This window comes from Osmia bicornis, chromosome 3, assembly GCF_907164935.1.
Source record: "Osmia bicornis bicornis chromosome 3, iOsmBic2.1, whole genome shotgun sequence".
NCBI lineage: Eukaryota > Metazoa > Arthropoda > Insecta > Hymenoptera > Megachilidae > Osmia > Osmia bicornis.
The window spans coordinates 4607568-4620038 of NC_060218.1; the positions used below are offsets into that span (position 1 = coordinate 4607568).

General features: G+C 45.6%; 1 protein-coding gene across 1 annotated transcript in view; it reads left to right on the forward strand.

The window, feature by feature from the left end:
* LOC114871477 (protein O-mannosyl-transferase TMTC2) overlaps positions 1-12471 on the forward strand; it is a 143216-nt gene that overhangs the window by 68536 nt on the left and 62209 nt on the right. Inside the window, exons 2-5 of the mRNA XM_046285286.1 lie at positions 2919-3159; positions 3890-4186; positions 6668-7559; positions 12226-12340. Of these exons, the coding sequence (XP_046141242.1) occupies positions 2919-3159; positions 3890-4186; positions 6668-7559; positions 12226-12340 (1545 nt within the window). The remainder of the gene's footprint in view (positions 1-2918; positions 3160-3889; positions 4187-6667; positions 7560-12225; positions 12341-12471) is intronic.

Genomic DNA, 12471 nt, shown 5'->3' on the forward strand with positions numbered 1-12471 from the left:
AACGAAGCCAAAGCCTCAACTTAACGTTAGCTAAATATACGTAAAGTACCTCAGAAATAACCATCGATTGTTCGCGTCTTATTATTTTATGCAACCTATATTGCATAAAATGGGATGAGTCCGTGATGGAGCATTTTATTAATTTGTTTTCGTAACAGAGGTACGGTCAATAATTCTAATTGTAGCAGTCGCTAAGCGCTTTTCGATTCGGGCAAAAGCCACGGTAAATTGAATCGACGTCCCTGGACTTACGTAAGTCGGTCGACGAGATGGCTTAAAGGGGTTGGTCCGGTATTAGTCTCGGCTCGGCATGGTGCAAGAACCAGCTACCCTTTCCAGTCTGAACCCTCCGCGTGCAGTCACGTCCCAAGTTGCTCCGTTAGACCGACGACCAAGTTTCATTAACGTCACGTGTACTGTCAGAAATAGTCCCGTGGGAATAACCGCGAGAACCGTGTACACACATACCGACACGGGGATGAGAAGAGTATCTCTGTTTCGTGACAGTTCTGACAGATACTTAATATCACCGATGCCTACGACTAATACCTTGGATTACGATAGGTTGAAGGGCCAATTCGCGAGGAAAAACGATGTGCTTAGCGGGCCTGAAGCATCTGTAGTAAAAATGAAAGCGGAAAAGCTACAAAATGACAGGAGTTATTTGTTATCCCCGAAATCGAGCTCATTTTTCGCTTTGACGCGTTCGTTCGTGAGAATCGCGAGCTTGCAACTGTTAACGGCGTAACAGCATCGAAATTACTCGCGAACAGAGGGGCGATATCTGCCCGATGCAATTTCATTGCAACACGTGCTCGCGTGACTATTTATTTCCCCGGGGCTAGAGAATTTTCATTAAACATTCATGTTTTCAGTTGAACGATGCTATTAATGTTGCACGCTCGAATGGATCGACGTCAACGACGAATAAACGACTGGATCATCTTTATATAATTTCGCTGATTTTAAATATAAAAAGAAAATCTAAACGTTAAACGTCGTCGTTGTTTCTTGGGAAAATATCACACGCGTACGTATCGTGTGGAAGTTGAAACAAACAGCAAGGGGAGAAGTTTACGGTGCCATCCGGCCGCTCGTATAAATGCGTCGGGACGCTTCAGCTCTGTGGAAATCGAGGGAACTCGAGCACCGTCGAACAGAGAATTGCTCCGAATTCTAATGAAATTTTGCGACATCGTAAATCTCGCTCGCTTATGTCGACGTTTGCGATTCAATCGAAGAACTTGTAATAACTAACGCGGCGGCAGGCGTTCCAAGTTACTCTTACGCCGTGCTGCTTAGCTGAAAGGGAATTAAAAGTAAAGAGAAAAGTGTTAACGAAGGATTTTCTCGGGAGAATCTATTAGCCAGTGAAATTGACTTCCAGGAGTCACAAGTGCTCGATATTTAGCAGACCTTTCTTTGAAATATGTACAAGATAATTTCAAAGTTTTTCCTACTCACAGTACTCGGTGCTCTAAATGGAAATGGAAAGCTCGATAGAGCTTTCCGAAGCATCGAGAGAGTGCAAAATGCTCGAAACCCTGCGATCGGCACGAATGAAGATTAATCGTTAGTCTCTTCCCCGCAATTTTGCAAGTTTTTATTATCCACGCTACGCGAACAACGTCGCTTCGACGCCCCGACGTAACAGAATGAAAAAGAAAGGAAAAGAATCCCGTGGACCACGAAGGCATCGTCGTAATTCATTTGCACGCGGCTGGTGCCGTTTTCAAAGCCAGCTTAATCGATTACCAAAGTTAATCGATGGTCGGCTAGCTTCCACTCGAAGCGTTTGGAAAAGATCGACCAGCTGGCGCAGCAAAATTAAACTAAACCATATTAAGATTCTATATAAACTATATAAGACCGCGCCATAAATCAGCCAATTGCTGAGGAATCCAAGTTTAATTACCTTCGTTAGTTTGTCAGTGGTTCCTCGAGCTTCCTCCTACATTTTCTTTCCTCTCCTTCAAACCATGCTTCTCACTTTTAATCGCATTAAAAGTGTTTAATTGCATTTCTTAATCGCTCGCCCTGAAATCTATCTTCATCTCCATAATTCATCAACCACTAAATTCAATATTAGAAGTGCCGTAATCGCAATTGTGTAGATGGTGATTTCCTATATTTTTAATGAATTTTTATTCATTGATCGTTGTGAAAACCGCCCCTAATAACGGAAGACGAAGGAATCCTTCGTTTCCCGAGAGAAACACGTTATTCCAACGGTCGATTTGATTCCCTGGCTGGTTGTCATGGAACAGCTGTTCGATTCAAATCCCTCTCGCAAGAAGAATCCATCCCTTAACGTTGTTTCCGTCGTAGAAGCGGGTGATGCGCGAGCTCACGTAGAAAATGCGACACGATTCTAGCGAGGGTGGCACACGGCTTATTGGAGGGCGGTGGAATTCGAAATTATTGGCCCGGTGTTCATCGAGCCTCGGTTCCATTTCCCCAACGACGATGGCTCAGGTGCGTCGCCTGCGGTATCGTAGTCTCCAGACGAACCGAAACATCGGGACAAGCTTCCATCGATGCTCATGAATATCGATCCCGTCGCTCGATTAAAATGCCGCGGGCCGAACTGTTTGCTTGTTTGCACGGCGAACAACGCGCTAAGAGAGGCCGAATTTCAACAGATACCGCATTCAATATTTATACTTGTACTTATGATTAATGCTCGGCCTTCCATTCGAGCGAATTTCCATTAATTTAATCGTATACCTGTTGAGATCTAATCTGATTGGGTTTCGCTAAGCTCGGGCTTGATTGGAATACGCTTAATAGGATGCTTTCGAGCACATGGCATCGTTTCGGGGTAAAATACGTTGTTATAAGCTGAAAATTATATGAAAAATCCTTTTCTATTGATATTGCAAACTGACTTCTAACGTAATCGTTATTATCCGTTACAGAAGGGCTATCCTGACGAATCCAGACCTTCTATCCAGCACACCGTGGTCCCGGTTGCTGGAGAACGATTTCTGGGGTACACCCCTGAACGATCGAGGCTCCCACGGTAGTTATCGACCTCTTTGCGTCGCGACGTTTCGATTGAATCATCTTCTGGGTGGATTGGAACCGTGGGGTTACCATTTGGTGAACGTCGCCCTTCACGCCGCCTGTACCGTGCTCGTGGTCAAGGTGGCCAGAAAGGTAAATTTCACGGTTATAAGATATAGCATAATTAATGAAACGGACACGGTGGTCGGAGGTAATTGGTTGGTCAAACAAGAAACTGATTCGATAAAGGAGAGAAGGTGAAGAGATTCGCGGTGGATCCGCTTTTCGATTAACGCCGTTGCTCGTTCGTCGCTGGGATTTTACGTCAGAGCGGTACAAAACGAGATAATAGTGACACCTGTAGAACGTATGTCAGCCGGACTTGATAATACCGGACGTTATTCTGTGGCGTTGGAAATAAAATTTTACCGGTCCATTTAATCCCGGAATATTACCGTTCATAATTGAACGTCGCGTGTTTCTTCTTTTGACGCCGCGCCGCCGGTGCGTGTCACCTGTCGCCGTGATCGTAATGGAAATGGGATTACCGGTGGAAATCCGTTGTTTCGTTCTGTACGAACTTTCAACCGTGTCACGGTGAATCTTAATTAACATAGACAAGGTATTCTCGAGCAACGCGAATTATTTTCATCTCGTTCCTTTTCCTCGTATAAATTATCTATACAGAGGGTAATCAATTCCGGGAATAAAGAATTCAACGACTGCGTAATTTCATATTTTTACGACCCCATATTTCATTCACGTTTCTTGTTACGTCCGAAAGGAGTCCATTGATAGAATAATATTTCAGAGCTTTCATGATACACATCGTAAAAAGCTGAGTGAATTTAATGAATTAACGTTATTTACATTTGCGTTACAGGTTCTACCAGGAAGAAACAACTTGGGGCACGCGATCACCGGCTTCCTGTTCGCGGTGCATCCGATTCATAGCGAGGCTGTAGCCGGTATAGTGGGTCGTGCCGATTTGCTCGCTTGCTTGTTAACCTTGTCGGCCTTCTTGGCGTATTGCGCCCACTGCGAACAGACCAGATCACCGTTTCCTCTCTTCTTGGCCATCGTCTCCTCGACCCTGGCCACGCTAGCCAAAGAGACCGGGATATCCTCTTTAGCCCTGTGTCTCCTCTGGGAATTGTGTCGCGGCGAGTCGAATAGAAAGGTAAGAGAAACAAGATTTAAACGAGAAAATTTCTTAATGTATTCACTGTCCGAACTTAATCAAAAGGATAAGAAAAGAAGCCGGGGTTCGTGTTGATTCGATAAACAGATAGAACAGTTTTCGCGAAAGTTTCGTGATAGAAAGTTTTGTTTAGCAAGTAGTTGTTCGTTATTCTTTATCGTTTGCGCGCACGAAACACGGTCAGAACGCGTTAAGTATCTCGTTAACCAACTCCCCGGCTAAATATTCTCAACGAGGACGCGACGGAGAGAGTATCGAGCGTGTGCTTCATCCTAGTCCTTCCTCGGAGCAGGATGCGCTTACGGATTTACCAAGCTGTTTCTCATCTCCCGACTACACATTTTACAACTCTATCCCGCCTCGGCTTACAAACTTTCGTTTCAACCGTGCTACGAAAGTGTGAGGAGAAACATACGGATTTAAATCATTTCGCACGGTAAGCGTCCGATCTGATCGTAAAATCTTGAAGCTTGAAATTTCCTTGAATAATTACCACCTCGTTCTAGAAGAACAAGAACAGTCTAGTTCTATTCGTTCATTCGGTCGTTACACCTATCAGAGGTAAAGCTACGGTGAATCTAGTGCTCGTCTCACGTGCCCCGGCCGCATTACCGTAAATTAACGTTTCGAGAGCTGCATTACGCTGGATTGCGTCGGCTGCGCATCCGCCTGCCATTACGAATATTAACAACTGAAAATGGACCGGTCTGGTAATCAAATTACCGCTGACGAGCGAAAGTAGACGAACAGTCGTGCCGAGTGTGTAGAGAATATTCCGTAGCCGGAAGGGCAAACTGATAGCAGTGGCCAATTAGGTGACGCGATACAATTATCCGTAAGTGCAGCGGAGTATAGACGTCGTTCTATGGTAATTGCGAGCAACTGGCGTGACGGTGAATCCGTGCCATCTCGCGTACAGTGTCTTCGCTCGGCAACTCCACGGTGCACACGTGCGCGGGTGGATATCCGTGGTTGGAAGTCCTTGTTTCTTGAATTCGATCCGCTCGTACGCGTACGAGACGCGTCGTCGTCGTCGTCGCGATAGTTGGCAGACGAGTCGTGTAACCGATAACGCGAAGGTGGCTGCATCGCGTGTAAACGGGAGCCAGCAAGACGATCTGTTAGAGACAGCGAGCTGATGCACGGTAAGCCACCTCCAGCCACCGGTTCAACCGGCTTTAACGGCTTTAACCACCCTTCAGCCAGCTTTTAGTCGACCTAGTCGCTCTTAGAACCCTTCGACTAGAGCCTCCAGGCCTTTCTGCCGCGTGTCGCATCCGGAATGCGCTGGATGCATCGGACGTCCCGGGTGATGCATGTCGCGAACCTTGCCCGCGAGGGTTGGAGGGGTGCCAAGGGTCGTTCGCGTTTCCAAGACACCGTAGCATAGCGCGGGAAACTCGTTCTTCCATCCTGTCTTGCACACTCCTTTCTTTTTCCACCTTTGCCTCCGGTATATATATTTTCTTCTTTCTTTCTTTCTTTCTTTTGCCGTTCTACAACTGCAGGGTTAACCTCGAGCGTTTTTCGCGTAAGCCGAAAGCGTGGCTCACGGTTGGGAAACGGAAACCTCGCGGGGATAGCCAGAGAATCTCTCCTTGGTCGTTTTCCGCTCGCTTTGTCTACGGTGAGAAAATATGCGCGTTGCGGACGGGATACGGTTACCGGAACTAGAGAGTCGAAGAAAGAGGGTGACTACGAAGGAGGGTGAGAATATATACGCGGTCGAGTGGCAATTCGTGGAAACGAACTGCGAATGGTTGGCTTGTCTGGTTTAAAGAATCTAAGGGTTGAATTAATACAGCATGATTTTTTGTTAGGATGAAAAAAGACCGTATAAACATAGGTCTGGAAACGCTTTCTTTTGCCGAGATATACGCCGTTTTTGTTTACATGAAAATTTGAATATTTCATTACACGAATAGCTATTAATAATGTAGTATAGTAAGTCATCCTGACATTGCAAACGGCATGTATTATTGAGAGTGACCTTCAACCGAAAGGATCGCGTTTTTTCAACCGCCCCCCCCCAAAAAAGCGCCTTTTGTTCGAGCAGACAGTTAAAAAGGCACCAAAGGATTTTCCGTTTTAAATTAATGTTTTCGACATGAAACGAACATGGCTTCTTTGAACAGGCGGATACACGCCTACCCGGTCAAATTAGTTTGCCCGGTGCTTTTGGATCCAGAATGTCTCGTTTAAATTAAGCTAAGGGGTGCGAGGGTGGGTGGCGCGCTCTTTGGTTCAAGCGCGTGCAATTATTATTGAGATTCCGTTTAATTATGAGCGAATGTTGATGTATCGAGATTGTCCGAGGTCTTAATTAATCTTCGTCTACCTCGAATTCGCGGATATTAATTAACTATGTTTGCACACTTATTGCTGTCTTATTACAGTCTTCTTTATAATAATCCGAAGTAATTTAGCTGAAGTCTAACAATTCCTACTTTTCTGTTCCAGGCGAATTGCGGGCTGACCCGTAGCCGTAGCATCGGTATTCTTTCCGGAAGTCTGGCCCTGTTGGTCCTCGGCAGGCTGAGGATAACCGGTACGAGGCCAGAGTTCGCCAGCGCGGACAATCCGACCGCCAGACACCCATCTCGTCTGACCCGTGGTCTGACGTTTCTCTACTTGCCCGCAGCTAGCGCGAGGATGTTACTTTGCCCCAGCACTTTAAGTTTCGACTGGTCGATGGACGCGGTGCCGCGAATAACGAGTTTCATGGACGCCAGGAACCTCGAGTCGGTCTGTTTATACACAGCACTGATCACCACCTCTGTCTGGGCTATCAGGACCCTTCGTCGACCTGTCAGGGAGTCGTCGTGGAGCCTGGTGCAAGCGTACCCTCGTTCGGCTTCGTCCAGGTGTCCCGTGTGCGCAGGGAGACGAACAGGCGGTTGTCACACGGACGGTTGTCGAGCCGCGAACAACAACAACAACGGTCCTTTCGGCGATTGTCATTGCGCCAAGAGGGCCAACAGTGGATCGTCGATGAGCTGGAGCAACGGCTTCGTTAGTAGACAAACGGCAGCAACCAGCGTCGCAGCCTCGCTCGGTTTCCTCGTGCTTCCCTTCCTACCGGCTAGCAATCTCTTCTTCTACGTAGGCTTTGTAATAGCCGAGAGGATCCTTTATTTACCGAGCGTCGGTGCCTGTCTGATCGTTGGGGCTGCCATTTCCGGATGTTATCGGATAGCGAGAAGAACCGGATCGAGAAGAAGGGGAAGACTGGTGTTGCTGGCCACCGTTGTATTATTGTGTTTAATGTCGGCGAAGACGTTGTTGAGGAACGCCGACTGGTACGACGAGGAGAGCCTCTACAGGTCTGCCCTGCACGTCAACCCGCCGAAGGGTGAGTTTATTTTATATCAAACTGTTTTATCATCGCGTTAGATGAAATTGAAAGCCACTTTTCTTGTTAACAATTTCGGTGTCAAAAGAAGCAAAGGTGTAGTTTTCAACAATTTTTCTTAGTCGAAAGTGGAAAGATGGATAAGGATAAAAATTATGACACGGTACGAGGTGAAAGACGAGCAACAAACGAGGAATAGAGTAGAGTGACTAAGGTGGTAGGTAGTCGTTTGCAAAGGGGCTACAGACGCGTCTACCAGTGACAGATAAAAACGGGGACGAAGACGGATAAGAGGGGCGATAAAAAACGGACAGGCGGTGGAAAAAGGAGTGAACGAGCGTGTCCCTCTATTGCATGTCGCGTATCCACCTTCCCAGCAATTTTATATACACGGTAGGCGGATCGTTGGCCAGCCTGCCAGTTCGAGATGAGTGGAGGGATAGCAAAGGCCAGCCACCGTCTGAACGAGTTGCCCTATATCGAGAAAACTACTATAAGCCATATCCGTCGACCGAGTGAAATTTCATTTTTACACCGCCTCGTATATTTTATCCATAGAGAACGTATTTTTCGTTATATTTATTCATTCGACAAAATTTCTTCTTCATCTATCTAACTATTACACTTTCGCTCAATGACGAGAGTAGAGTGCATCGGTTCGCCAGCTGCTTTCCTCCCTCCTCAAGGTTTTATCCAATCCCTTATCCGTCTCTGTCCATTTTTTCTAAATCGCTGTTCGTTTTTACCGACTATCTGCTCGATTCGATCTTCTTCTGCTTCATACAGTTCCAAGGCTCCTCTAATTACCCATATCGAGCCAAAGTGGTTACGTATCGCGGACATCGGTGGTTCCTCGGTCTTCTTCCCTAGACCATTATCGCGGTCGCTTATTCGCCAAGTTCCGGCAACTTCATTTGGGGAATGACGAACACACGGTAATATTCTTTGTGACGGCTCGCTCATCTAGAGCGTCGCGTCGTGTTGATGCTCCTCGCTTTGTCGCCTACCCTTCTCATCCCTCTCCACCCTTGTTTCCCTTTTAATCTTCGTGTCAAAAGGGTGCTGGCGGGTAGCGGCGAGAGGGTGGTCACGCGAGGCGAAGTCGGGAACACGTTGCAACCACGGACAATCCTTTTGGCGGTGTAACATCAGCCCGTTGCCAACCAGCCACCGGTCACGGACCGTTTTAATTGCGCCAACAGAAATTGCAAATTACTCTCGCTCTTGGGACGACTTTGTTTGCCTTGGCGATCAAATTCCTCCGCCGGGCACCCTTGCATGTGTTTCGAGCTCGTCTTTGATGCCGCAGGATCTCATAGTTGCTTTTCTTTCGGAATTTTGTTGTGGCTCTTTCTGTTTGTGCATTAAATATTTTCTCGGCCAAAATTTTCGTTTCCGCTTCTACGCCTTGTACATCTTCTACCGATCCCTAAGATTCACCCTCGACGGAACGTGACGTCGTCTCGACTCGCTTAATCGACCATCGAGGCTGATTCGACCGCGTTTTTCCCCGGTTTAGCAGCGTGAGTTTTCGGCCGATCGTTCGGCGAGGATGATTAGGCACGCGTCAGCCAGCTTGAACGAGCAAAAAACGGAGGGTAGAAGAACCGAGGTATCTCGTTAAATCTTCGGCGAGAAGATTCGCGATCGCGTTACACGCGCCAAATCGAGTCACGACAGTATCGAAGAACAGCAGAAACTGCCACGTCAATGGAATCGCGCGACGATGAAATATGCTTTGGGGCGATTTATCGCGACTGATTTAGTAAAATGACAGCTTCCAGGCCGCTCTGGATTATCCTCAAGTTACAGCTTCACAGATCGTGTTTTCACTCGGATATAAGGTTGGAATCAATTTAGGTTTCTACCGGCGAGTTTAATTTCCAACTGAATTTCCTGCTGTGCAATTCAAATTAATTTTTAAAAGCTTCCCAGTTAATCTTGGCGCGATAGGTTTGAATGATATTCTAAGAAAAGAAGATTCATTGGTTGTGAATAAAGGAAATGCTTCTGGGAATAGCCGGATGAATTGAGAATCAATTAATAAGGTATAGCGATCAATCATGATATACGTCTTTCTCTTAGCTGATTCTTATTCAGTTACTTTGTCTGGTAATAATACTTTTACAATAATTCGACATTGATAGAAATTAAGGATGAAATTTTCAATTTTTCAGTAAGAAATACGAAATTTCTGAAACGTAATGAAAATAAGTCTCATGAAATGTCTATCAAAGTGTCAATAATTCTTCTGAAAACAGTAACACAGCATTAAGTAGTAGAAAGAAAGCGACAACCATTTATCGAGTTCGTTTTACTCCTTTCTCCTTAGTTTCATCTTTCCATTATTTTCCTCTGACCTGGTGAAAGAGTCACGCAGCTTTTGTTGGTCTCGCGAGGTACGATCTATCATTCCCTTCATTTACATCGCACTCGGTGCTCCCTAATTCGCATTTGGTCGCGTTACGTTCTATTTTCCCATTCGTCGCGGTGAAATTGAAAAGAACCGGCTAACCGTATCGGTGCGGTCTTACGTTGGAATATTCGATCGAATAAAATCTAGAACGCAGAATGCGGCTGTGCTCGCCTGGAGGATTTCTTTTTACGTTTCGCGAGGAAATTCTCGCCGTGCCCGCGCGATCGTGAAACACTCGAGGCCGACTCTCTGGTGCTCTGCATCGCGTTCTAAATACCTCGCTTAATTCATATCGCCACGGAATCGAGGGAAAACGGCAAGGAACGAAGCTCGAACGCTTCGAGGATTGTGGTTGAAAATATGCCCTTGATTTCAGGAATTTTCTTCGATAATCCGCGTAGCTGCGAACGTACGTGTTCCTTCGGAATAATTCGAAATCAAATTAGCAGTTTCATTCGTACGCGTTATAATTTATCAGTTACGAAATATCTGTGAAGAAGATTGAGAGGAAAAAAATCGGATTACCCGTTAATTAAAATCTCTCTCAGCTTATGTTTTACGCGCTAGCAGAGCTGGTAATTAGATTATCGTTGTACTAGAGACGCGCGGATGCGGCAGCGTTTTAAAGCGCTAATGAAAAACAATTTGAAGGGTTAAACGGGAGTAGCTTATAAAATAATCGCGCTGGATTTCAGCAAAGCGAGAGCGCGCTTTCTTTCGTTGTGTCCCGTGTAACAATAAAATCTTGTTTAAGACGGTGCCGTGTAATCCACTTGTCTCCTCCGTTATTCATTGCAGATTCCACTTGAAGGATACTTTTACGCGAGAAAACGTTTCCTGTAAAGATCCTGCTTTTTATCCCCAACGCTTCCTTATAAGATTGTTAAACACCGTCCGATGTTCAAGCTTTCGTAACAAACATCGAAAGGTTTCTTGATCGATTCGTGCAATCTTCGAACGATCACTCGTCTCGTATCGAGCAACATCACGAAATCGAAAGGGGAATTCAAGAAGGTTTTCCACGCTCGGTAGCCAATTTTACGAGCATGGATTCATTTATTACTCTTCGCTCGAGTAGCCATCGGTCTAGAGTAGGGACGTGGAAGGCTGGGGAAATGTGTTTTATCGGCGATATTGTTCGGGGAAGATAAAGCGAAAGGGAGGAAGAGATAGCGGCGCCCGCTCTGCCGCGATATTCGCGCTGCCCGTAATATAACGTCGATCCGTAGAGTCGCGTGTGCGCGGCTTTATTGCTCGTAAATACAAAGAAGTGAAGAAAAAGCGAAGGGAAAAGGAACGGAAGCGAAGGAAGCAACGTACCTGGCCGGCGTCTTATTGCCTTTCGAGAAGAAACCGTGCACTGCGTGTAAAAATCTATTCTGCACAAGTACGCTGTTTGCTGAAAGAATTAAACTTTTTTATTCAAAATCATACGAGATAAATTTAAACAAATTTTTAATATACCTTCGTATGTGTTGTGTATCAGCCCTAGGGGAAAAGCGGGTCGCCCCGGACATTTTATATGAATTTTAGTTTAGCTGAAGGTATCCGGGGCTACTCGCCTTTTTTCGAATGAGTAAAAACAGAGGTTCCAGCTTATTGCTTGTTGTCTTAAATTTATTTAAGAAATATGTTTTTTTTGTGATATAATGAATCAGATAGACCCTATATTTATTACCTGAAAGAGAAATTTGATTAAAATTGATTGCTTCTATGTTTTTTTTGTATTTTATTCAAGTTCCCCTATATGGAGACGCGGCTTAAGGCGCATGGGAGGACGCAAAAATCAGTAAAATTCAGGACATACTCAAATTTATAAAAGATACTAAACTAATAGAACTAATAATGTAAGCTTTACCTACTCCTGGATGTCGCTAATAACCTTGTAGTTGATGTGACAATAAACCTTAATTTAAAAAAAAAAAAAAAAAATTTCGAGTTCATTGCAAAGCAAAATTGTGAAGTGATTTGTGATTAAGAAAGTGGCTTTCGGCGAGCAATGAAGTTTCATAAGCAGATCAAGAATGACAATTCGTTTGATCTATATTCTGTCGTTTGAACCCTCAGCCTCCATCGAAATCCTCACCACGGTTTCCTGGGATCTCTTGGAAACCGAATCGCCAAACGGTTAGCTTGCGACTCTTCTCACGATTCTCCCTTTTCCTCTTTCTCTCCCTTTATCCGTACGTTGCTTTTTCCGACGTTTGTCGTGGTCGTTTTGTAACGAGCGCGCCGTTGTGATTGTTGCAGCTTATGGTAATTTGGGCAGCGTGCTGAGCGCCCAGGGACGTGTCGCCGAGGCAGAGGAAGCGTTCGTCCAGGCGCTTCGCTATCGACCGAACATGGCGGACGTGCACTACAATCTGTAAGTACAGCCACGTACAGACTCAATAATCCACTTTGTTGCCTGTCTACTTTTTACCATTTTCTCTCCATCGATAATGGAGGCGGGGTTAAGATCAGAGGGTGCGCCTGCTGCCTCGTTTTGCCGGGTTA